The 27,717-nt window shown below is 40.7% G+C and overlaps 1 protein-coding gene and 1 pseudogene across 1 annotated transcript in view; one reads left to right on the top strand and one right to left on the bottom strand.

The window, feature by feature from the left end:
* Nucleotides 1-23,834, top strand: part of CTSC (cathepsin C) — a 44,498-nt gene extending 20,664 nt beyond the window's left edge. The window contains exons 4-8 of the mRNA XM_014547176.1: nucleotides 712-878; nucleotides 7,366-7,521; nucleotides 13,566-13,681; nucleotides 19,613-19,744; nucleotides 21,338-23,834. Coding sequence (XP_014402662.1) covers nucleotides 712-878; nucleotides 7,366-7,521; nucleotides 13,566-13,681; nucleotides 19,613-19,744; nucleotides 21,338-21,840 — 1,074 coding nt within the window. The 3' untranslated portion in view covers nucleotides 21,841-23,834. The remainder of the gene's footprint in view (nucleotides 1-711; nucleotides 879-7,365; nucleotides 7,522-13,565; nucleotides 13,682-19,612; nucleotides 19,745-21,337) is intronic.
* Nucleotides 2,359-4,147, bottom strand: LOC106727700 (annotated as a pseudogene).
* Nucleotides 23,835-27,717: the final 3,883 nt, after the last annotated feature.

The raw sequence follows: 27,717 nt of genomic DNA, 5'->3' as shown, positions 1-27,717 counted from the left end.
CAGTCGGACATCCCCCAAGAGCTCCAGGACTGTGAGAGGGCACAGGCTGGGCTGAGGGACCCCCACCCCCCTGTGCACGAATTTTATGCACCAGGCCTCTAGTAGTTTAATAAATTTGGAGAACGAGAGAAGAAAGGATTTTGTTTAGTCCTATGGAAAAGTTGAAAAGTTTTATCTCTTGTTCTTGTGTTTTGTTGGAGTGGACCTTTTGAGTGGAAAACTGTAGTCTACAAACAGCAGGATTTTGTTTCTGTTATGTAACAGCTCTGTTCCCTTAGGTATAAGCTACCTATTCTCTCTGAGCTGAGCCTCCCTCTTCTTGCTGGGAAAAAGGGGTTCTGGGTGTCTGTTTCCTCATAGGCTTATTGTGAGGATGAAATGAGGTAATTTGTAAAATGCCTGGAATGTGGCAGTTGCTATAAAAATGTTAGTTTCTGTCCCTGCCTTTCACACCCAGAAGTGTTTTGTTATGTAAATTTTATTTGGTTACTAACCATGCTTATCATATAGACATTTATTTATCTTCCTTTTCCAGAATACTTTCTCCTTGTAAGCTCTCAGGGTGAAGTTTTCCTTTTGATTATCAGAGGCTGATCTGGAAGGTGAATCGAAAGGCGGGGGGAGTTCTTTACTATGATGGGGAGGCAGGGAAGTGGACCTGCAAGTTGACCACAGATTCACGAGGCCTCTCCTTCCCTTATTTAATTGCAGTATAAACAAGAGGGCAGCAAGGTGACCAGTTACTGTGATGAGACCATGACCGGGTGGGTGCACGATGTGCTGGGCCGGAACTGGGCTTGCTTTACCGGAAAGAAGGTGGGAACTGCCGCGGAGAATGTGAGAGTGAACGCTGCCCACCTTGAAGGTCTCCAGGAAAAGTGAGTTGTCACAAATGAACAATATATTCCATTTCGTTTTTATTGTATATGACATTAGGTGTGTATGTTAAATTCTTGGAAAATTTTATTTTGATTATATAAAATGTATTTGGCTTGGAAACAAAGCTTTACTGGAAAAATATGTCAACTGGTGTAAATGAGAGAAGAGAGCATGATTTTTCAAAGTCCTCAAAATGTGATGTGTAAGAGAGCATGCTTTTTCAAAGTCCTCCAAACGTGATGTGCAGAACCATAGTGACTAATAAAGAAAAATCATTTTATTATTGCCATGTAAAAGCATGTTGCATGATGTTTGTAGACACATGTTTATGTTGCAACAAGTGTAGGCGATACTGATTGGACATAAATTTTAAACAAGGCAGTAGTAACTGAAATTAAAATTCTTAGTGTTTATGTAATGTATGCCATTTGCTAGGGCTGCCACAGCAAAGGACCACAGACTACATGGCTTAAACAACAGAAACTTATTTTCTCACAGTCCTGGAAGCTGGGAGTCCAAGATGAAGATGTAGGCAGGTTTGATTTCCTCTGAGGCCTCTCCCTGGGCTTCTCATGGCCACCTGCTCTGTGTGTCCTCATGTGATTATCCGCTGTCTGTGTCCTCGTTTCCACTTCTTACAAGTACACCATACAGATTGGGTTAGGACTCACTCGTATGACCTCTTTTTTTACTTTACTTTCTTCTTCAAAGGCCCAATCTCCAAATACAGTCACATGCTGAGATCCTGGAGGTTAGGACTTCAGCATCTGAATTTGGACAGGACACAGTTCAGCCTGTAAAATGCAATTAATGCTTTTGTTAAGTTTGGTGCACGTTAGGTAACGTGAACCACACAAACAAGAGATTTCAGACTTTATTAGTTTGGACGGAAAAGAAAAATTAATATTATTGGTAGCAGCTTTTTATGTTTTATTTAGCTGTGAAATCCCCTGAAAGTGCACATGAACACATCATCTAAAGCAGGTCACCCTGACAGGAATGGCTCCTGCAGCTGAGAGGCAGGGGCCTGCGTGTAGAGGACCGGATGTGCGCTTCTGGTAAAGTGCTGACCTAGGTCCACACTGACCCATGCCCCCCATTTAGTTTTTAAATTGCTTTGCTTGGCTTGATCGTTGAGCAACACATTTCCTAATAAGCTGTTCACTTTTTACTCTGCTGTTTAGGATTTACTATGTACTATTGTACTTTTTTGATATTTCAAACATTGCCTCATTTAGCGTAGAAGCTAAATTGCTAACCGGAGTGCTCAGAACCTATGTTTCATCACCTGTAAAATGAGGAGGGAATTACTCTCAAGATCTCTTTCAGCTCTTAATAATCTGCTAACCCATACGTAGTGAGGTACATTATCTTTTAATCTCATTGGGTTTAGTATATATATTAAACACACATATATATATTTCACCCATTAACTCCATAATACGCCAATTATGAGTTAGTTTTCAGCAGTCACATCCTTGCTCACGGCTGCATAAGGATGTGCTTAAGTGGAAAACGGAGATCAGAGACATGGCCAAAGGTGACATCACCCAGCCTACGCCATTTCAGTACAGTTGTCAAGTTCACTGCCAGTTGGTAAAGCCGGTTCGCTTCTGTTCCCTTTGTCAAGGATTCTCACATTTTGGAAAATTGGACCATTTCCTGGTTCGAATTCTCAGTGGCTTTATCTAGAATCTTACTGGCAACTGGTTACTGTAACACCAGCCCAGCCTTCTCTGCCCCTGTGCTGGGGCACTTCCCAGGGTAACGATAATACTGCAGGTCTCCGACCCCTATGCCAAACGTGAGCTTCTCCAGGAGGTTTTGTTTTCCATGGGATCCAGTGTATTGAACACGCCACACCCTTTCATTTTGGCGAGAACAAGGGCGTCACTCATGAGGTCTAGAAGAGGTTCTGGGTGTGAACATTGTAGAAAGAATAAGCAGCCTTTAGCCAGTGGTTCTCAACCTTCTGGCCCTCACGTTGTGACCTAACCATAAAATTATTTTCGTTGCTACTTCATAACTGTAATGTTGCTACTGTCATGAATCGTAATGTAAATATCTGATATGCAGAATGGTCTTAGGCGACCCCTGTGAAAGGGTCGTTCGACTGCCAAAGGGGTCGCGACCCACAGGTTGAGAACCGCTGCTTTAGACTCTCGTGGGTTGGATGGTGTCAAAGCTCAGGAAATCTCACTGTTTGCATTCTCCACCACAAAAGTGTCAAGTCTGTTTCCATGGGGGTAGAACCAGGGCTCCACCTCCTCCTGGCTAATGGCTGACGTGAGGTGAAACTGCTTCCAGTACCTGGTACCTGGTGGGGAGATGGTGCACTGTTGGAATATCCTTTGTATCGATTGGCCACATTCCAGCTTGTCTTGGGAGACTCTGGCAGTCAATCAGCTTCCGTGGGCTTAGGGACCAATGCCAGTACCTGCAGGTGCAGATAGGCTTTGGTAGGTAATTCCACCCACGCTATGTAAACAGCTGGGAAAGTGCCCTCCAGGTGAACCTGCCCGGTTATCTCACGGATCAGGACTGGAGCCACCCTCTTGGAGCACAGCTTCTTGTGGACACACAGGACGTTGATCTCCACCATCTTCTCTGTGTCACAGACCCGGATGTTTGCTCGGATGGTGCTGATGAACCCAACCAGTTTCCGACTTGAGACCACTCGAACCCACAGTGCCGTTGAGGGAGCCAGCCAGGTGCTGGCAAGCCCATAAAGGAAATTCTGGGGGATAATCAAGCCGAAACATGTTGCCATCCTCTCGCACGTAATTCTCATTCAGGAGGGCGTATAATTCTTGTTCCCCAGGTCCACGGCGTCCCAGGTGAAGCCCTGGGGCAGGGCATAGGGCCCCTGGCGGATGTTGTCTTTGTCGGGCTTTACACTCCAGACCCTGGCTGTTGACCACTCCTCCCAGTTTGAGGACCTGCAGCTTTACTTGCTAGCCTCTTCCTTGTTTTGGCAATGAAAACAGTTCAGTGGCCTGTATTTCCTGATCTTCTGCTGGCAAAGAATTCATCTTCACAGGCTGATTCTGGGCTGACTCTGACTTGCTGCCTTTTTCTTTGTTTTTTGGTTTCTCTGTCTTCTTTTTGGCTCCAGTAGTATTGGCTGGACTCAAACCACCCCAGTGTAGCTGCTCTCCTCCTTGTCTTCACAATCCCTGTGGTGCTCAAGACGATTTCATTTCCCTTCCATCACCTGAGGCCTGAGGCGCCAGTGACTGTCACTCTCTGCCACGCCTCCTAATCTCATTGGATCTCACACACTAAAAACAATGGTGTTTAAGACCTTCTTTGTCATTACTATAATACACATAGCATAGGATATTTTTATTTTCTTAATATATTTTTATTGATTACAGAGAGGAAGGGAGAGGAAGAAAGAAACATCAATGAAGAGAGAGAATCATTGATTGGCTGCCTCCTGCGTGCCCCACACCGGGATTCAAGACTACAACCTGGCCATGTGTCCTGACCGGGAATCAAAGCCTGACCTCCTGGTTCACAGGTTGACATCCAACCACTGAGCCACACTGGCTGGGCTAGCACAGGATGTTTTCTTAGATGTTACAATACAGGTCTGGCTACTGCTTTTCAAATACTTGAAGTCCATGAAATAGTGACTCTTATCAGTGGAAAATATTTCAAGGTATACATTTACAATTTAACATTTACTCTCTTCTAAAGAAACCAATCACTGTCATTTGTTTTCATTGTGATAGTGTGGTGAGAAGTACGATACAGGCAGTTTTATAATCTATTTAAGAAAGATACATCTCTGGCTTCACACTTTTCAACAAGTGGGGAAGAACTTTGGTAAAAACATTAAAAGGTTATCAAGGTAGTTGCATGTTTTTCTTATTAATTTCAGTGCTGCCAGGTTCTTTGACTATATCAAAATGGTCTCTCTATGAAATAAGTATTCATATACTCTGGGCCTAAATGGGAAATGGTATAATCTTTCAGGAAGGCAATTTTTTTTTGGTAATGTAACATCAGTACTTTATTCAAATCTTCAAAAACAGTCTTTATTCTAAAATAAAAAATTTAAAAATCCACAGGTTAAGTACACCATGGTATACTTTTGTTGGCAGGTATTCCAGTAGTCTAAGTTAAGAAAAAGAAAAGCTCACAGTATGCCTAAGATGGTACTCAGGTTAGGTTTATCTTGCTTTGCATAAAAGAAAGTTTATGGAAGTGTTGGATAGTGAGTCATACTTCAGCCACTGAATTGGATTCAGTTGTAATAATATGATAATTCTACAATTCTTAGCACCTGGCACATAAGCTGGGATACATGTTTGAATTAAATGAGTAATCAACTCCCCCATTTTTTTCTTTGTAAACATGTTCTTTGTATGTTATTTATTTACATCTGACTCCAAGCATTTAGCTTCAGATACACCAGTGCTTCTCAGATTTTAATGTTATTGTGAGTCACTGCTCTGGGGAAGGAGGGATCTTATTAAAATGCATATTCAGATGAGTGTGGGTTGGCTTCATTTCTACCAACTTTCCCCATTCAAGAACCCAATTTTAGTAACAAGGATATAAACCAAATGTTCATATGGAATACTTTTTTAAATCATGTAGTTATAATGTTTGCCATACTCTGTGTACATTATACAGTTTGTTCTGTTCTCTCTCTTTTTAAAAAATGATTACAAAGTTATAAAAGTGCATGGTAGAAACTGTAGGAGGTAGGGGAAAGTTGGTGATCCTGTGTCACCACTCAGATAACCATGGCTGGCATTTTTAAAAGGTACTTATATTATAAATATATATTATACTTTTACATAATTGGTTAATTTTCTATAAACTTCCTTTTATTCTGCTTTTTAATTTAATATAGACTTAGCACCCTTCCATATCACTAAATAATCTTCTAGACATTTTTACTGACTACACTATATAGTGTATTATTTATTTAATCAGTCCCTTATCTTAAAAGATTTGTTTAGGTTGTTTATAATCTATCACTAGTGTAAGTGTTCATTGAACATCTTTGTACATACATCTTAGTTAGCTTGAACCTTTACTTTCATCAGAGACATTCTAGTTCCAGGCTACTGATATATATCCTATATAATAAAAGACTAATATGCAAATTGTCCCCTCAATCAGGAGTTCAACTGGGAGTTTGACCAGGGGGCAGGGCTAGCCAGCCAACCACCCATGTTCCCTCTCCCCTGGCCAGTCCCACCCCCAATCAGCGCCCCCCCAATCGGGGGTGGGGCCGGCCCGCCAACCACCCACAGCCCCTCCCCCAGGCTGATCTGGCCTGATTGGTCCCATTTGGGGCAAGCCAGCTGGACCCCACCTGTGCAAAAATGTGTGCACTCGGGGGGTCCCTCAGCCCGGCCTGTGCCCTCTCGCAGTTTGGGACCCCTCAGGGGATGTCCACCTGCTGGCTTAGGCCCGCTCCCCGGGGGATCGGGCTTAAGCTGGCAGTCAGACATCCCTCTGGCAGCCTGGAAGCCCTCAGGGGATGTCCACTTGCTAGTGGGGAACAGGCCTAAGCTGCAGTTGGACATCCTTAGCACTGCTGAGGAGGTGGGAAAGGCTCCCACCACCACCGCTGTGCTGGCAGCCATCAGCCTGGCTTGTGGCTGAGCAGAGCTCCCCCTGTGGGAGCTCACTGACCACCAGGGGGCATCTCCTGCATTGAACGTCTGCCCCCTGGTGGTCAGTGTGTGTCATAGTGACCAGTCATTCCCAGTCGTTCTGTTGTTAGGGTCAATTTGCATATTACCCTTTAATTATATAGGATATATATCCTCAGGCAAGAGTGGACAGTGCCTTTTGGACTCATAGGCTGTCTCTTTATATATGAACCAAACCAAATTTGCTTTGGTGCCAGGAAAATGGCTTTGTTTGAACAAAGGATATGAACACAAACTGTACTACAGCCTGATGTCTTTAGAGCCAAAGTAAGGGAATTTTTCTGATCAAAAATTTCTTACCATTTATTGTTGGAGTGTCTGATGCCATCACTCGAGGCTCCCAAGTGTTCCTTAGCTGGGTCGATGGGGTCATATTCAATTCAAAATGACTTGAGTACAGTGAATACTCATTAGGGTTGAGGATAATGCAGGGATCCTTAATATTTTGATTTTTGTCTTCTGAAATTGGGTTTTATTTTACCTTTTAATTTTCAGTTTATCTCAATTTTGTGTTCTGTATATACGATATTGCTTTTCCCATCGACTGTTGGGAAATTTGCCATTGTATGTTTCTCTCTATACCACGATGTACTTAACCTGTGGATTTTTAAAACATTTTTATGTTAGAATAAAGACTGTTTTGAAGATTTGAATAAAGTGCTGATGTTACATTACCAAAAAAAAAATTGCCTTCCTGAAAGATTATAGCATTTTCCATTTAGGCCCAGAGTATATGAATGCTTATTTTAATGGAGTCTAGTTACGTCAGTAAAGAGTGTGCCTAAAGCTATCTTGTTTTTGTTGGCAGGTATTCCAATAGGCTCTACAAATATAATCACGACTTTGTGAAAGCGATCAATGCCGTTCAGAAGTCTTGGACTGCAACCACATACCTGGAATATGAGACTCTTACCCTGAGAGAGATGATTAGGAGAAGTGGTGGCCACAGACAGAGACTCCCCAGGTAATAAAGCACATCTCTTGACACCAATAAAGATATTGAATGCTGTCATCCCTTCCAACCAGCATCTCTCCCTGGGTTGGCCACCATTTCACTGGTCATCCCAACTTACATTTTTTCTGTTATCTAAGGAAGGGAGAGAAAGAGAAAAGAGTGAGAGAAAAATCAATGTGAAAGAGAAACAATCTATTGGTTGCCTCCAGCCCCCACCCTGACCAGGGATTGAATTAGAAACCTAGGTATGTGCCCTGACTGGGAATCAAACCTGCTACCTTTTGATGTACGGGATAATGCTCCAACCAACTGAGCCACACTGACTAGGGCCGTGATCGGCAAACCGCGGCTCGCGAGCCACATGCGGCTCTTTGGCCCCTTGAGTGTGGCCACAAAGTTTTAATCGCACTGTATGTGCGTGACCGCATGTGGTATTTTGTAGAAGAACCACACTCAAGGGGCCGCAGTTTGCTGACTATTGGGCTAAGGCAGGGGTGGGCAAACTTTTTGACTCGAGGGCCACAATGGGTTCTTAAACTTGACCGGAGGGCCGGAACAAAAGCATGGATGGAGTGTTTGTGTGAACTAATATAAATTCAAAGTAAACATCATTACATAAAAGGGTACGGTCTTTTTTTTTTTTTTTAGTTTTATTCATTTCAAACGGGCCGGATCCGGCCCGCGGGCCGTAGTTTGCCCACGGCTGGGCTAAGGCCTATTGTCTTTTTTTTTTTTATAAATATATTTTATTGATTTTTTACAGAGAGGAAGGGAGAGGGATAAAGAGTCAGAAACATCGATGAGAGAGAAACATCGATTAGCTGCCTCCTGCACACCCCCCACTGGGGATGTGCCCACAACCAAGGTACATGCCCTTGACCGGAATCGAACCTGGGACCCTTCAGTCCACAGGCCAACGCTCTATCCACTGAGCCAAACCAGTCAGGGCTGTTGTTATTTTTTTGTGTGACCATTTTCCTCTCCTATTCACACACACTCTCATGCTCTCCAATTACTGTTTATGGGTTTTGCTTTCACAGCATCTGCCGTTTCCATGATTCACTTTCCATTTTCTTTTCTTTTTTTCAATGTATTTTTTACTAGGGGGGTAAAGGGAGGGGGGATGAGAGATATCTGTAATATATTTTTTATTGATTTCAGAGATGAAGGGAGAGAGAGAGATAGAAACATCAATGACGAGAAAGAATCATTGATCAGCTGCCTCCTGCACACCCCCTACTGGGGATCAAGCTGGCAACCTGGGCATGTGCCCTGACCGGGAATCAAACTCTGACCTCCTGGTTCATAGGTCAGTGCTCAACCTCTGAGACACACTGGCTGGGCTCCCTTTCCATTTTCTAAACTCTGGCTTAGTTAGGGCTTTGTTGTCTCTTTCCTGCCTTGTGGCTCAGCCTCCTACCCCGTCTCTTTGGTCTGGTTTCTTTGATATCTTTCCCTCTCTGTCCCCATTCTAAGCCAATCTATAAAATATTGCCAATTTCATCTTTCTTTACTCAGCTATTATTGTGTTACTGCCTATTGTCTAATGGATACGTTTAACTTGGTAAGCAAAACCATCTAAACCTGACAGTAATATATTTAAGTACTGTGACCTGCTTTCAAATATATGACACACAATGACTGAAAACTTTCCTTTCATATCATCTCTATTCATGATATTTCCTTGTCTCAAATACCCCTCAACTTGCCTGTCAAATTTGCCACCTGTAAACATCTCAAAATCATCTTTCTGTTTTAAGTTCCAACCAAAAATGTTTCTTGTTTACCAATATAGTTTTACTATCCTCAGCCAGAAGTGACATTTTCTATCTTTAGCTTACACACCCCAGAGTGTAGTGTTACTTTGGGAAATTAGGTCGTAATACTTTTAATTTATATAGTTAGGAATTTGGTAGGATTTTTAAAAATTCTTTCAAAACCATAGTTGCATCTATCAGAGTATATAGTACCTTAACATTTGTTAAGTAGCCAACGGTGTTTCTGTGATGCCCGACCTTGCTTCAGGAGAAATTCATAGAACTGAAGGGCAGGGAACTGGAAACCAGTAGGGAGCTAGTGGGAGTCAGTAAATTGTGTAGGTTGGTATTTTCCCTTAATAATCGTAACGTTTTCCAAATTTCTGAGATGATATTGATGATTTCCTTAATATAAATAGAATCCCTGGTCCAGATTTTATTGTTTGAACAGGCCACTCATTGGTTAACTGTTAAGTAATTAAAATGCATTATGACTTTTTATCTGCAGACTAATAATCCTAATGCTCTGGCATTCTTCAACTATGAGGCTATTTGGAGACTTTTCCTATCTCTCATAGTCCTGCCCCTTTTTCAAAAAGAATCGTACATGGTAATTCTCAAGGTGTATTCTAAGGAACTGCTTGTCCATGAGATGCTCTTGATAATTGATATTGGGGAGTGTGTGTTGTGTCCCTTCTTAGATTCATAAAGTGAAGGAGTGGGGCTCCTGCCTGAAAGATAAGAGCCTCAGACACAACTGCTTTGCCACCTGTCATGTGCCATATAGCTGAGGAGCTCCGTGCTCCGCTCCCCTCTCTCTCTCACCCCACCACCTTTGTTCTGGGGAAGGGCTAGCTTCATGAAGGGCTCCTTTTGAGACTAAGGCTCCATAGGAGGCTTGGGATATGGAAATGGAATTGAGTGAAGTTGGAAAGACTGAAGTAGACATGGTGATCTAGCTGCTCCCATTTCAATCACATTTTTTATACAATGAAAACTCTCGGAGATTCTTTTTTAAAAAAATATATATTTTATTGATTTTTCACAGAGAGGAAGGGAGAGGAATAGAGAGTTAGAAACATCGATCAGCTGCCTCCTCCCCCCCCCCTACGGGGGATGTGCCAAGGTATATGCCCTTGACTGGAATTGAACCTGGGACCCTTCAGTCCTCAGGCTGATGCTCTATCCACTGAGCCAAACCAGTTAGGGCGAGATTCTTAACTTTAGGTGTAGGGAATTTGTGCAACTGCTGAAATTATGGAAAAGTTCATTATTTGGGGGCATCTCCCTGAGTCCAGAGCTTTCACCAGATTCTTAAAGAATTTGGACCTAATTGATTAAGAGCCGGTAATGTAAAGTATAACTATAATGTTGTAATTCCCAGGTCTCCATCTTCCAAATTCCTCTTTCACTCTCTTCATTTTTATACCATTCAGCTTCAGTTGTCACACTGTTTTTGCTTTGTCCGTGGTGTGTTGATGGGCAAACATTCTGCCTTATAGAGTGGTGGGAAGGAGGAAGTTAACATTTGAATGCCTCTTGTGGGCTAGAGAGTCACTTAAATCTATCAGTATTCTATTTAATCTGTTCAATGACATGAATGATGATGATGACAGTTGTCATACTAGCTTAATAATTTATTTATCAAGGACTTATCAGAGACAGGCATTGTTCTAAGCACTATTTTCCTAAAAATTCTTTGAGTTAGATATGCTTATACTCATTTTAATAGGAGTCCATCATAGTTTTGTGGTGTTAACATCTTTGACTAACGCCTTGGCCATTGTGGCTCAGTTGGTTAGAGCATCATCCTGTCCACCAATAGGTGGTGGGTTCGATTCCCAGTCAGAGTACATACCCAGGTTTTGGGTTCGATCCCCGGTTGGGGTGGGTGTAGGAGGCAACCTATCAATGTTTCTCTCTCTCATTGATGTTTCTTTCTCTCTCCCTTCCTCAAAAAAAATTATTGAATCCAAAATTTAAAAAAAAATGTCCAGCCAATGTGGTTTAGTTGTTGAACCAGAAGATCACTGTTCAATTCCCAGGCCAGGCACACGCCTGGGTTTCAGACTCGATCCCCAGTAGGGGGTGTGCAGGAGGCATCCTATCAATGATTCTTTCTCATCATTGATGTTTCTATCTCTCTCTCCATCTCCCTTCCTCTCTGAAAATCAATAAAAACATATTTAAAAAAATAAGATCTTTGACTAATCTCACACAGCTAGTAAGTGGTGAAGCCACTTGTAGGAGGTTGGTATAGCTCTGAGATACCCGCCCTGAAATTATGTTATGCTGCCATGCTTCAATTCCTTTTTTATCTTCCATATTTTTTAGTGTGTTTTTAGGTATTTATAGGATAATTAGTTAATATTTACTGAGTAGTTGAATCTTTTGGCCTCTCAACGTAAAAATCACAGAAATTGTTCATTTCCTTCCAAAATTTGTTTGTACCCTAGTTTTTATTCATAAATTTCAGAGTAAATATCCAAGGTTTATATCTTTTTTTTCTGTCCAGCATATAAAATTTTCATGATGCATAGCTTTTTTATGTACGTTGGTAATTCCATGGACATTATCCAGGTTAAATGTTTTATAGCATTACTATAATTGCCTTGTATTTGTTATGGTAGTTTATGTATGTTTCGTGTCTCTTAATGCTGTTTTTTATGTATATGGTCAAAGACCACCTCATGTTCATCTTCTAGCAATGCCCCTGGCTTAGTTAATATTTTAGCGAAAAATTGACATTTCTGTATGGAATATGCCATCTATTCTTTTTAAAAAATACATCTTTATTGATTTCAGAGAGGAAGGGAGAGGGAGAGAGAGATAGAAGCATCAATGATGAGAATCATAGATCCACTGCCTCCTGCATGCCCCATAATGGGAATTGAGCCTGCAACCTGGGTATGTGCCCTCACCAAGTTAAGCATTGACCTAGGACCTCATGGTCAGTGTTTAACCACTGAGCCAGACTGGCTGTGCAGTGCTATCTATTCTTTACAGTTCTCAAGGTTACGATTGCTAGTCAGAAATGATTTTCCCCCTGTCTTTTATCTCACTTCCGTTTTGACCTAGCATTAACTTATATCATCTCTTATAGAAGTGTGTGAGAGAAGGACTTAGGATTAGTTGCAGAGGACATGAAGAAGTCCAGAAATAATCTTTGCCAATGACTAACTTGGAAGCTGGTAAAAACCAACTTGGTAATCACTGGAAAGTTAGAACGCTGTGGTATGATAATTCCAAGTTGAGTAAGAAATTCAAGTAGTTTACAATAACAGAAAAATAAATGTTACCACAATATAACAGTATTGCCCTAACACAAGAGATGATGGAGCATAGAGAGAAGTGGGTTTTTGTTGGGGGTTGTGGGTGGAGGCTGTTGTATGAGCAGTCTTTAAAATTAAAAGTCGGGGAAAAACTCTAAGGGGATTTTTTCTCATCAGTGGGCAGCAAGCATTTTAGATAGAAGGAACAGCAGTACAAAGACATGGAACACAGAGCATTCGGCAAACTTGGGCAAACTTTAAGAATTCAGGCTTGGCTACAGCTAGAATGCTGTGTGTGTGTGTGTGTGTGTGTGTGTGTGTGTGTGTGTGTGTGTGTTTTAAATCTCTAATACAGAGAAGCTTGTAGAACAATTTCCTCATTTCTTGGCAATGATGGATAGGCAAAAATGTCTATCCATCATTTCATCATTCCAGGCAACTCTCATTTTGTGCCTTATTTTCCAAGCATATCCTATAAGCTCTAGTTCTGTAATGATGAAGCAATTTTGTCCTCTGTTTATGGAGCTAGTCTGCCTACTTGAAACTTAGATCTTTCGTTTCTGTGCCTTCTTCACTTCTTTTACCTCCTCACTATCACTACTACCCATCTCCTGAGTTAGATATCAGTAATTTCTCTATATCCTTTGTAGGCCATCTTTAACTTCCCATGTCTACTTTCTTGGTCAAAATCTGTTAAAAGTAAAAGAATGCAGCTACTGACACATGTTAAAAATACACTGCAGTGATATACAAAACCAGTGTCATTTCACAGGGGGAAATTACTAGATCATGAAAAAGAAATGGTGAATGAAAGTCACACAACATAGTTCTGTAATAGAGATATTATGTAGATTGCCACATGATTGTGCAATACACACATTGAAACATTGATGAGACAAGTGCCCCTTGAGTCTGAATGTATATCTTAGCCAGCCAGGAGGTTGAAATTACGGAATTAGAAGTTAGGAAATCATCCTTAAAGGAAAGACTGTATATTGATGTCAAATGTATATTTCCATCCTAGGCCCAAACCTGCACCACTAACTGCTGAAATACATGAAAAGCTTTTACGTTTGCCAACATCTTGGGATTGGAGAAATGTTCATGGTACCAATTTTGTTAGCCCTGTTCGAAACCAAGGTAAAAAAAAGTCTAATTTTTCATTAATTTATTCTGAAGCATTTATTGAACGTTTACTATGTGCCAAACTCTGCAGTAGATTCTGGAGATACAGAGATGAAATGGGCATGATTTACTTTAGTAAAGAAATGAAAATGATACGGCCAATGAATATTCACTTCTTCTTTTGTGTCCACAACAGACTTTGGTACTAGATAATCTCTCGAAATGACCTTAGAATTTCTTAATTATCCTTCTCAATATAGGTTCCATGTAGCTAATGGGATTAATCAGAGTGATATGCAAGCCAAACTCATTTGCTCTCCTAGTAATAAGAGACTCATGTAGAAACAAAGAATTTGCATACAGATAGAATTGGTATTCTGTCTACAATCCCACTTTGCTAGCTGTCTTCCCCCTCCCTGCCCTGACCCCATCATTTAGTCTTAAGTACTATAAAAGGCCAGAAAATGGATCCATAATTTTTTTCTGGTAGATTTTTTAATCTGTGGCCTTTCTATTTATTTTATGTCAGGATATTACCTATAATGGTAAATATTAACCCAGCTTCCAAAATGGTGGCCTGGGAGCAGAGCCTGGGTTTACCAAAGGTATGACTGTAATTTCATTTTGTAAGTTATTTCCAGAAATTGGATACAGAATGAATACATTTAAGAACTCTTCCTCTAATAGCACTTGGTATCAAATTATCTTGTTACCCTAAATTTTAGCCAACAATGACTTGCGGAATCATTTATGTAATACTCAGGTTTATTACTTCTAAGCTCAATTTCAAGATAACTAGAGTACATATGACTGATTTGTTACCATAAAATATGTGTAGTATTTGCTGTCTGAAAACAATCTGATTGGTATCTCCTGAGAACATTATAAGTTAATAACATCCAAAGATAAATTGTTCTTCCCCTTTCCTAAAAATTCAGTGATAATCAGCCTGACCCACTTAATCACCACTGACCTTTCAATTCCGTCCTCACTGAATTCTTGCAAAATGTTCTAAATGCCCAGAGCTCTGAGCAGGTCTTATAGCAGCCAGTCAGCAAGGTTCCTGTCCAGCTGACACCAGAGGTCTTCCCTTTGTACCAGCTATTCTAGGACTCTTCAGCTCTAGAGAAAGTGTAGAAATCATTCCCTACCTTCTCTTTTGCTGAAGAGGGATTGGAAATGAGAGAAATTTGAAGGTAATTGAGAAATGAAAGGACTGATGTTTAAAGAGAGGATTAAATTTTTCTCTATCATCAAACAGATTTTCTATACTTATTTGAAATGGTTAAGTAACTACTTCATGTCGTATTGATTATGAGGCCCTAGCACAGGCTTGCTTCTGTTGTGTTGCATGTTTATAGAATACTAGAGGCCCGATGCATGAAATTTGTGCAAGAGGCTCGGCCCTCACAGCCCCGGCTTCTGCCTCGTGGCCCCAAAGCCCTGCCCACTGTTCATTCCTCAGTCCAGTCTAATTAGCATATTAGCTCTTTATTATATAGGATGTTGTGTTAGGATTTTTTGGTAGTGGCTGAGGATATAAAAACTAATATGACATGGTCCTTGTCCTAGAGACTCACCGTTTAGCAAGACCTGCAAGCGAAACATTAAAATACAATATGAAAAATTATTTGAGAAAGTGTTTTTAAAACTCAATGGAAGCATAGGAGAAGGTGGGAAAAAACGTTTGGTTCCTCTCACTCCCCAAACGATATGATCAACTAGTGATGAGACAGTTATTCAGTGGAAGGAAATTAGACTTTCTAAAGCCAAGCTCTTTGATGTTGGTTTTCTTATAGCTTGAAAAGCTAATATTGTCTCCCATATCCCATATTTCGTGAGAGTTATAACTGTGAGTTGTAAAGAGGCACGGGTAATTTAAAAACAGAAGGATTCAATAGATTAATTGCTTTGCAATTGATTCCTCATTTGTAGAATCTTGTTCGGTACTTGGGAAAATAATGTACTTAGAGGTTCCTCTTTTGACTTTCTTTTGGTTTTCTGTACTTTCGGTTGGAAAAAAAAATATTTTCCCTTCCTGTTAATTGGGCAACTTGGAAATTTCCACTAACTTTAAGAACACCAGTGTTCTGTATAACCCAGAATTCAAAATTAGCTGCAGTTAAGGGAATTCACAACTGTATGCAGAGAGCATATCAAGATGAATGAAAAAAAGAAACATTGGGAGGACAAATGAGGTTTTAGCTTTACACTTAGAAACAGGTTTAAGCCCCAGCCTGAATGGCTGGGTTGTCTTTGAAGTGTGAGAGGCAAGAGAGCTTGGAAATTGGAAGACATGAACTTCCTTAGTTTTTCTTCCAGCTATGCTGCCTTTATTTATTCCATCTTCATGAGAGAAGAGGCTGTCTCTCAGGTCATGTTACTTAGGAAGTGCAGTGTTTTGCTAATGTTTAAAATGTAGTTCATTTCAGACTTGTTTTAAATGCTGTTTATGCCGGAAGGCAGGAACCTTAAACTGTCTGCTTCACCCTATTCATTTTACATACAAGATAGAGAGAAATGCCAGAGAGATCAAGTGACTTGCTCACAGTCACATAGCTGAGTGACAAAGCAAGTGGAAGGCAGGAAGGGGTAGGAATTCTGACTCCTTACTACTAGTTCTGTATGTTTCCTGCTGTTGGAAGGTGCAGCTGAACATTGTTAAATCTTGCAAAAGTCACATTATTTACTTGAGACTGAAAATTGGCTTGTTGCAGAGTTCTGTCTGGGCCAGACCTCCCTTAGTCTTCTGAAGGGATAATGGTTCTTTTAAAATCTAGGCTCTGGCTTTGATGTTTGAAAGTCATTAATTACCTCGGCAGCTGACACATTCTTCTGGGAACTACAGGGGCTTGAGAGAAGTTATCTCCTTTTCTCATCCCCATGTTTTTTTCTGTTAACAGAGCACATTCTGATCTCTTGAATGTACATGTGACTTCCCCCCCCCCCCCGCCCCCCACAATGATGGATGGTCAGAAATAACCAAGAGAGGTTATTTCTTTGGCTGCCATGAGCCAAGAATCCTGGGTGGCCAAAATGGGGCTATTTCCAGACTCTTGTGGAATGTTATTTTTTTTACAAGACCCTTGTGTTTCATTGTAGGAACAACTGGCTTTGGCTATTTATTGTCACTCATGTAGTTCTTTGACATTCTATCACTTGAAAGTTAAGGAGGGTCCTAAGGATAGTGTTACTTGGATGGTTTAAACAAAATGTGTAAGTTAATTTTGGTCTATTTAGTAACTAGATGACAGGGAAAGGGAATTTGAAGATTCATTAAAGTAGATAGAGACCTGTGAACTGAAAAGGACACCAGGCCTGCATTAGCAGACACTAGGCACTAGCCCCTGCCATCTGTTGGCTTTGTGACTTTGGACAGGTCATTATTGCTTCTTTCCAAGTCTCAGTGTATGCATTATCAAGTGAGTGATAATTCATTTAGTACAAATAAATGAATTCCAAGGCCTTCTCCCAAATGTTTGTCTTTTTATAAAAAATATGTTTTTATTGATTTTATAGAGAGAGGAAGGGAGAGGGAGAGAGAGATAGAAACATCAATGGGAGCTCATCGATTGGCTGCCTCCTGCATGCCCCCTACTGCATGTGTCCTGACTGAATTGAACCAGTGACCTCTTAGTGCATGGGACGATGCTCAACAAACTGAGCTACTGCCAGGGCTTACCAGCAGCCCCTGAATGACGGATGAACAGATTACTCTGACACAGTTTCATTGTGAATGAGAGGGCTAAGGGATGGCCTGGCTGAAGGAACCAGGCAGCCTCAGTTACCTGCCTTGTTAGCCTTTTATTCTAGTTTTTATCTTTAGATACAATGAGTAGGGTGAGTAATCTTGGGAGGACACATGTGTTTGCATTGTGTCATCCAGGGATTAAGCATAAGGATTCCAGCAAACACCCGGGGATCTGCACATTCACAGACTTGTTTGGAAAGGACAGGGAATAATTAGGGGCGCCACCTTCGACACTCCCCTAAGTCTCCCCTAAGTCGGAATTCCAATAAACAGGGCGCAGCCTCCCACACACACTTCCCTTTTCTCAGAATGTCCTCCTTACAACTTTCCAATCAAGTGTCATGTGTTCCCCAACAAACTACACTGGCCCATCGCAAGTGTTTATCTTCTGTCCATAATTTAGATGATCCCCCAACAGCAAAAGCAGTGTATAATGTGATATGGATAAATCTGAGATGTTTATTAGGAGAATTTGTGGGAACATCAGGAATGGTAGCAGTTAAAGGCTAGTAGGGCTCTAATAGATTCTAGGTTTTGGACCTCTGATATTGTTGAATTTCTTAGAGAGGGCTCACATTAGGCCCTAGGGTTGTGTCTCCCTTACAGCTTAGAAACAAGTCAAGGTTCACTATTTCCATTCAAGTCATTTCCCCCCCTGGATGCAAATACGTATCTTGCTCATAACTTGACTCTTTCTTCTACAAACATGCATTGCGTTCCCTTGTTCCATCAGGCATCAAGATGAAAAGAACAAATTTCCTGTGAACACTCAAGGAAATTTACAGTATAGTTTGTGGAAAACAATATAAGTAATTCAAATAGAGTTTAGGATGTTGGAGGCTGAGCATAGAGTATCCTGGATTTACTTTGCACTCAGGGAGGAATGAGAATCAACAGTTACCTTCTCCAAGTAACATATTTTGAATGCATAATGTTCTTTTGAGTATTTTTCTTTCTAAGGAGGACAGTATCTAAATTGTGAAATTTAGCTTTATTAAATAGAACAAATGCAGCATTCTCTTTACGTGGAATGAGTTTTTTGGATTGTAATATGTCTATTCACTAATCTTGTTTTATGTGCATAAGGGAGTGCTCACTATTCAGATAATTTGGTAACTAATATTAGTAAAGTGAACAACATGCCAATTGTGTATATTTGCATTTAGTACCAATATCTTGGTACTAAATTTGTATCAGCGACAAAGAGGATATGTAATAATAGAAATATTAATATTATGCCCATTTCTTTCTAGAATTATAACAAGTAGAAGTCCCAGTTTTGTTGTATATGTGCCACATTTTCTTATTTCTTAACCACACATATTGAAGAAACATAGAAAAATAATATTGTTCACATATTTTTCTTTATAATGTATTTTTTTTCCTTTTGAAATAGCAACTATGTTCCTCACATATTCTTCTTAAGTAAATTGATTTTGTTTTTGCCAGAGCATTCAGGTGTTAAATGAAGCTGTTTTCTTTTCCCTTCTCCCTACCCCCATCCAGTTATGTTCTTCTCTCCTCTCGGTAATACTTTTCGGGGACCGTAGCTATACTGCTGTTACCCTTTTTCACTTGGAATCAGTCTTCTTTTAATTTTACTACCTCCATGTCTTATATCTTTATTTCCTCATTGGACATCTTAAGTACCATATTCATCATTATAATTATTCTCTTTCTTTCTTGGGCTTTGTTGTCTTTTGCCTCCTTGACCCTGGTTAAATCAAACTCTCTACAATATACCCATCCTTGAGCCCATCTTAGGGTTAGTTCCACCCAGCAAGTTGTGTTAGAAAATGCTGCTTTTTAAAAGCTTAGCTTACTTGTATCCCTCAGTCTGTTTTCTCTCAGTCTGGTGGCTCTGCAGACATAGGTCATTTCTTCATGATCAAGAATACTGTCAAATGCTTTGCAGAAGTTAGGAAATTTTCGTTCTTCTTCTTTTTTTTTTTCCTCTCTTAGAATATTCTCAAGGAAAGCCCCATATAGTAACATTTGCCTTTTGATGAAAAAGCTGAAATCTTAATGTTTGCTTTAAGTTCAGTCATGTCTATTGATTGACTCTTTTTTTATTGTGCTCGAGCAACACTCAGTGTAAATATATTAAAATATCTTAACCACTGAGCTTTTTCTGTTTTTTGTGAGTACTTCAAAGGTCTCTTGGGTTATATATCTTTTTTTTTCTCCATCACCAGCATCTTGTGGAAGCTGCTACTCATTTGCTTCTATGGGTATGCTGGAAGCGAGAATACGTATTCTCACCAACAATACCCAGTCGCCAATCTTGAGTCCTCAGGAGGTTGTGTCTTGCAGCCAGTATGCTCAAGGTAAGTGTTGTATTTCAGGCACTATTTCCTATGTGTGTGGTTGGCCAATGTTGGCAAAGATAAAAGGATGGTGTAGTAGAGAGAGCCAATGTCTGTAGTCAGAAAATCCTGGTGCAAGTCTGCCCCTATTAGTTATTAATGAGTGGTTTCTCATGGAATTTATTGCACCCCCAATAGTTATACTATAGATTGCATGAGCACTGCCTCTTAGGAATCTCTTACATACATTACCCAACAATACCCCAAACCCTGAAAGAGTAGATATAATCCCCAATTTATAGACAGGGAACAGACAGGAAGTTGTTCTATAATCTTAAAGGCCACACAGCTTCTAACCCTTAGAGCAGGGGTCCTCAAACTACGGCCCGTGGGCCACATGCAAATACAAATATTGTATTTGTTCCCGTTTTGTTTTTTTACTTCAAAATAAGATATGTGCAGTGTGCATAGGAATTTGTTCATAGTTTTTTTTAAACTATAGTCTGGCCCTCCAACGGTCTGAGGGACAGCGAACTGGCCCCCTGTTTAAAAAGTTTGAGGACCCCTGCCTTAGAGTTTCAGTTTCCCTCCAAAACCTAATTCTTGTTAAAACCAAACTAGCACTGGTTTTTCTTTAGGATAATTTAAAATTCTGTATGTATGTTTTTGAGAAGAGGACATATGTAATGCATGTAGAAAGCCTGATTGCCATTCATTCAGAGAGAAACATTCCCATGTTAGAGTTTTCTTCTGTCAACCCCGGATTTGGCCAAGAGAAAGTTTCTCAGTTCACCAGCGGAGAATGGTTATTTGCCAGTGGGCCTTTCATTCTTTCTGAAATACTTATCAAACATGGATATTGTGACTTCCAGGCTCTGGGGATTGTGATGTATCAAGACAGTCCTTCCCCTTATGAAGAGCCACGGTGTGGTGTCTGGATATTTAATAAGAACAATAATAGTGAACTTTTAAAATATATATATATTTTATTGATTTTTTTACAGAGAGGAAGGGAGAGGGATAGAGAGTTAAGGGAGAGGGATAGAGAGTTAGAAACATTGATGAGAGAGAAACATCGATCAGCTGCCTTCTGCACACTCCCCACTGGGGATATGCCAGCAACCAAGGTACATGCCCTTGACCAGAATTGAACCTGGGACCTTTCAGTCCGCACGCCAATGCTCTATCCACTGAGCCAAACCGGTTAGGGCAATAGTGAACTTTTATTGCTTTTACATGGAGTGACTAATTTAATCCTACCAGAAAGGTGCTATTACTATCTATATTTTACAGATAAGTAAACAGAGGTACAGAGACATTCTTCACACAGTTTTGGGTTTGAACCTACATAGTGAGGCTGCAGAGCCTCCCACCTGACCACTCTGCTAGAGGTACCTTCAAGTGCTGAATAAATGTCTGGTAAATAGATAGGGATGATAGGATAGTGAGCTGGGTAGTAATAGATAGATGAATGAAGTGACATTTAAGCCAGGTACAACTTCCAGGTAGCATAAAAAAATTAATGGAATAGAAAGAGAGGCTAGGAAGTGGGACAATTTCTCCTTGTGTCCCTTTCTCATAAAGGGGTAATAACTCTGTGTTATTCCTCCTCAGGCTGTGAAGGCGGCTTCCCATACCTCATCGCAGGAAAGTATGCCCAAGATTTCGGGCTGGTGGAAGAGGCGTGCTTTCCCTACACAGGCACTGACTCGCCATGCAAAATGAAGGAGGACTGCTTTCGTTACTACACATCTGAGTACCACTATGTGGGTGGTTTCTACGGGGGCTGCAACGAAGCCCTGATGAAGCTTGAGCTGGTCCATCATGGGCCCATGGCAGTTGCTTTTGAAGTCTATGATGACTTCCTCCACTACAACCAGGGGATCTACCACCACACTGGTCTGAAGGACCCTTTCAATCCATTTGAGCTGACTAATCACGCTGTCCTGCTGGTGGGCTATGGCACTGACCCCAAAACTGGGCTGGATTACTGGATTGTTAAAAACAGCTGGGGCACCAGCTGGGGTGAGCAAGGTTACTTCCGGATCCGTAGAGGGACTGATGAGTGTGCAATTGAAAGCATAGCAATGGCAGCCACACCAATTCCAAAATTGTAGCATGAACCACCCAGCATTTTATACTGACCACCATCAGTCTTAAAAGGGGATGATTTAGTCACAGGTTAGAGATTTTACTGCAGCAGCTTCAGAAGATTACAAATAGATTCTTATGAAGATTTTTGCCTTCAAAATTAAAACTGCCCTTGATTTAATATACCTTCCCATTAGCCACTAACCTAATTTTTTCTAAGGATTCAATTAAATGAGTTTTTATGATGGTGGTGAACTGTGCACTAATGGATTTTGCTAATCATTTCTAATTCAAACATGCTATATTTTGAAAAGTCTATTTGAAAATCTCAAGGAATTGTGGCAAGGATTATTAAATTAAAAAAATATTTTTTGTAAATGATCAAGTGATATATATTGTAGAATGTATGTGTGTGCATAAGAGAACTTCTACCATTGGCTCCTTCAATTAAATTCAGATTTATTGTGTCACCTATATAAGTACTTTAAGAAGGAAAAGCATTTGAGGGTATTTTAATTAAAAACAAAAATTTATGAAACTTTATGATAGGGAATATGTTCAAATAATGGCTAGTGAATGCTAAATTCATCCCCTGTATAGTTGATGAGCCAAAAGTCATAGCAAAAAAAAAAAAAGGAGTTTTGGTCAAAATGTTGATATTGGTTACATTTTCTTATGGTCTATCTTGAATTTCGAAGTATTGGTTAACCTTCATTGGGTGAGCAGTAATAGCTTAATTAGTAGAATATTAGCAGTTTAGATTTGGACAGATCTTTGGGTCTCTAAGATGTATTTCACAGTGATATGAAACCGCTGTGCTGAGTGAACAGGTGTCATCTTTAGAAATGATTGATTAGGCAAAATTAGGCAGCCAAAGCTCTAAAATATACATAAGAACCACAAGTCTTTTGGAAGAGACCGTAAATAGAGATCATGCAATCAAACCTCTGCACAGAAAAAGAGACTAAGGCTTAGAAAAAGTTCAAGTAACTCACCTAAGGTCACACAGGTGGTAAGTAAGGGAGTCATGAATAGCACCCAGATCCAAGGCCTGTTCTCCTTGAGCAACTGGACAGTGAACCTCAGCACTTTGCACCAGAATATCCAAAATCCTCAGGGATACGAGGTGTATACTTGGAAATTTCACCTTGGCATGTTAAGTCTCAGAGTTTTGTCTTAAACCTCGTGTACTCTTCGCATGACTATTGATTCACTACAATGACACTTTTATTCTCCTTGAACTGAAGTGGCCTTCCAGGAATTTACCGAGTGTTTAAGGTGTAGCTTCTTGTGCTTCTTGGAACACTGAGACATACCTTTGACCTTTTCACCACATGGTGACACAGAACTTCCAGGAGGACTCCAACGACTAGTATTTCCTCTGTTACTGTTACTGATTCAATGTAATTTTAGTCCTACTTTATGCCTAGCCTTGTCGCTATGTGAAAGTGTAAAAAGAATATGAAATCAAGGATGCATTTATTTTTCACTGAAATTTATATAGATACTACCTCTCAGCTTAACAGATATGACTTTGTTAACAAGTACACATGAGCTTATCCTCTGGGTTTCTATTGGACAGCAGTTAGCGGACGCATAAGAGAGCAAGTCAGGAAGATGCAGAGTGCCCATGGTTTTGCACAATTTTCTGAGGGCCCTGACAGCCCCACAGGAAAATCATTGCTGGTATCATGTATTAAATACATGAGAAAATACTGAAAAACTAAACATAGGTGTGAACCTAATTGGCAGTGGTAAGCAGCTCTCACAGCACGATGAGTTGAAGACAAGCAGGGGTTTGAAGAGGCCCTAAGTCTTCAGAGATGGCAAGAAGGATTGCCCAAATGAGAGCTCAAGTTACACTGCACTTCCACCTGCATTTATCTGCGTGGACTCTGCTTCTCCTGTGTCTATAAGACAGAAAAGATCACTTATTTCAGCAGCAGTGGAAGAATTAAAGACAGTGACTAAATGAAACATTGTGGTTCCTCCAGCCTTGTGATTAAACTGTTAAACTGTACAAACAGCAACAAGTTTCATTCTAAAATGTGTTCTTGTTGGTGTTAATAGCACATACATAACCAAAGTCGGCTGACAAATTAAACTATGGAAAAAACGGATGGCAATTCTGGCTAAGCTCCCCAAAGACATTCCCAGAAACACTACAGTGAAAGCATGCATGGGTGACACCACTGACCACAAAGAGAAACTAAGTTTAATCTGGCGTCTAGCTCAGCTGTGACACTGGCTGCCACTTAACCACCATGAAACCTTGGGCAGTTTCCTTAAACCACCTGTGCTTCGTTGTCCTCATTTGTTAATGGAGATAATGGAATAGATCTCCCATTTAACTCATCCTACCTAAACCCTTGCTATTGCAACAAAGGAATCAAATGGATTTGTGCCTTCAGGTAATATCATTTGCTTTATTTAAGATCAGGCTTTTCACCATCCCAAGTGGGCGAACTAAACTAAATTCAGATAATGAAATCTTCCTAGCCTTCCAAGCTCAAGGAACTCTGACCTCTCACCACTGAATTCGGGAAGGGAATAGACTTGGATAGGAAGGGATACACATGTACTTCACAGAGCTTTCTGAGGATTAAATGCCTTCAGATATGCAAAGGATGCAGAACAGTGCTTGGAACATAATAAGTCCGCTTTTTTTCTGAACTCAAATAATCATTTGCTATAGGAAGCAGCTAAGACACAATTCTGCTAATGAACAAAGTCTACCCTACTAGGGGGAGAGAGAAAAACCAACAGAGGAACACTGGTACAAAGAATCCCACAGAAAAAAACTTGCGAAAAGTACAAATTAGACAGTTCTGATCTGGTGTAGAGGTTTCACTTCCCCACCACACCGCTGCTGCTGCCCCTGTGGAGAGAAAAAGTGTGAGCTGATCAAGGTCAGGTGCTACAGCACAATTGAAAATCAGATCCCAGTTGAGAGGAAAGTCACTAACTGAAGCAAAAAGGAGTCAGGCTAATCTAAGGTGGTAACCGGTGGATTTTCCTATTCGGAATTTTTCTATTAGGATGAGGTAAGCATAACAGATTCACAGGACAGTGCCAAAGGTCATCTAGTCCACCTCTGTCCTTGAAATAAAAATGGGTTTTGCAGGTGAGATAACATGTCTGGGGTCCCAGCTAATAAAGATAAATCTGGGCCCCAGTGTGTCTAGAACTTTCTACTGTACCCACTGCCTCCTAATTAAGAAAAACAGAGAAATTCTAACTGTGAGACTAATGACTTCATCTTGCTCTGTTAAAATCATTTCTAAGATCTTTCCCAACTCTCCAATCCTTTTCTGGTCTCTTGGGGGGAAATGCTGTAAGCTCTAATCCATGTGGTTTGGAAGCTTTAACAGTTTTCTTCTAAATATAGTGATGCTAATATTTATATTTCTTAATTGTAGTAACTACTTATTTTTGGATAGAAGCTTCCTGACCAAGACAGGAGAGCTTTAGATAAATCAAATTCTTCTGCTCTGAGGGAAGTGGATGGACTTGACATTAGCCATTGGACCGTAGTTTCATTAGCTGTAAAATATTGACCTTGCTGAACTGTAGTTCCGAGTGAAACTGTAAATTTGCCTGAAATTGCCTGGGCTGTAAGATAATTGAAACCTCAGCAGCCCTGGCCATGCGACACGAAAATTGCAGGAGATGAACTAGCCTTTGGACAGAAAATGCAACACATGCCTTTGTTGTCTCTTCCTTTTTCCTCTCAGAAGTCCATTTATTGAGATCCATTTTCTTCAAGTGCTTTTAAGAGTGAGCAGCAGTGGAAAATTTAACCTCTCCTTTTCTGATCTTGAGACTATGATGCTGATTTTCAACTTTCCTAAAAGGCAATTTGTTTTTTGAAATTTAGTTCTATAGAAAAAGCCAACTTGTTCCTTCCTCTAATACAAAAGGTCTGAAGAGAGAAATCCTAGCAATCAATTGAACAGAAATGAGTTGGAGAAATAGCCTTTCCCTGAGGAAATGAGGGAAATGCCACGAAGGTAAGGTGGCGCATTAAAGGAATCATTGAGATAATTTATTTTTTCCCTGTACTATATTTTCTTAACCTTCAAAAGTATTGAATAGGTTCAGTGTAGTGTACGATCAATGATAGAAAGTGAATGCTGCTAGTATCAGATGTTTGTACCCACATTCTCTCTTTTGTGGGAGCTAAGAGAAAAGCCAGTTTGTCCTTCCAATAACTACTCCTGTGCCGTCATAACAAATGCACAGTATTCCCAAGAGCTAGTAGACAGCAGCCTAAGATTCAATTGTGCAACAGGATGAGTCAACGGAAAGTAAACAGAATAGTCTTGTGCCGTCAAAATGTACTGGACTTTGGAATCAGTCCCGATGCTGCGACTTTGCTTCTCCCATGTTTGTTCTTTGGACCTGAGTCCAATTACTGAATGGAGATGTCTAGTCTTCAGTGTCTTTGCCTGTTAAAGGGTGATGCTAGTACTATCAAGGGTTGTGACAAGGTGTTGGGATGGGAAAGTCTGCCAGACAACATGCGAATGCTCTTACACTTATTTTCCCTGGCACTAAGTAACGGTTACAGGCTTTGGAAGAGGGAGGTAATTCTGAGGACTGAAGCTATCCCAGAAGCTATCAGAGAGTAGACAGAACTTGAGCTGAGCTGTGAAGGATCAAGAGGAGAAGTAAAAGACATGGAGGGCGAGGGAGCGGGTAAAGATAAGTCACAGAAGAGAAGGGCAATGCCCCTCATTTCAAGAAGACAGATTGAGCCCTTTCTGAGTAGCCCCCAACCAATAGGAACCCATTGATAGGCTTTTTTAAATATCTAAAACTTAATAAATGTATAAAAATACAGTCATAATTAATCGTAAGAATTGGGCTCATTAGTGGATCAGATATTGGCTGATTTTTTTTTTAAATCCTCACCTGAGGATATTTTTCCATTGATTTTTAGAGAGAGAGAAAGACAGAGAGAAACTGTGAGAGAAACACATCAATTGGTTGTCTCCTGCATGAGCCCTGACCAGGGCTGGGACCAGGGAAAAGCCTGCAACTGAGGTACATGCCCTTGACCAAAATCAAACCCGGGACCCTTCGGTCTGCAGGCCGATGCTCTATCCACTGAGTCAAACTGGCTAGGGCCAGATACTGGTTGAATTTAACAAAGGAGGAGAGGAGCAAATCGGAAGATAGAATGGTAATTGGAAGCCCATGTGTGTGAGAAAATCCTGTCAGAAGATAAACACATTTGGTCCAGATAAGGATGAAAAGAAATGAGGTAGGTTGCAGGATTTTTGCTTAAAAAGAACACTTGTGTAAAGCATTAATCCTCTCTTGTGAGGTCATGGACCATGGACCCTTTTGAGATGGATAAAAACTATGGCTTCTTTCCCAGGAAAAATGCATATACTCATCTTATTTAACCTCTCATAAAAGCTCAGCATGGTCGTGGAGATTGACAAGCCCCAGCACAGTCAAGTTTACTCTTGTGTGCACAGCACCTTCCCCCCCCCAGCCAATTAGCTATTCCAAAGTGCAGATATTGTCCCTGTGTTCTTTCAGCTACAGGCTGGGAGGAGCCATTGGAAAGTCTTGGCCGGTGGCACAGAGGGAGCCTCTTCCAGGTAGATAGCTCAGCGTCCAGGCATAATCCCAGGCCTAGTCAGACCCTGTTTGGGAACAGCTCCCCATTTGTTCTCTGAGTCTTAGTGGCTCTCAGTGCCTAGCCCCTTGTCCTGGTTTCTGTGGGTTGGAATCTAATCTCACTCCTACTGTCACCATCAATAGAGTAGGAATCTGACCAGTAAAATTCTGCCTGGTAACTAGTCCTTCCACCAACGGAGAGAATTCTGATGCCCACTGCCTGCCCACAGGACTGTTCATTTTGTGCAGCCCCTGGGCTCCCGTCACTGTGC

This window comes from Myotis brandtii, unplaced genomic scaffold (genome assembly GCF_000412655.1).
Source record: "Myotis brandtii unplaced genomic scaffold, ASM41265v1 scaffold468, whole genome shotgun sequence".
NCBI classification, from domain to species: Eukaryota; Metazoa; Chordata; class Mammalia; order Chiroptera; family Vespertilionidae; genus Myotis; species Myotis brandtii.
Note: the sequence above shows the minus strand (reverse complement) of the source record. Positions and strands in the feature narration are given on the sequence as shown.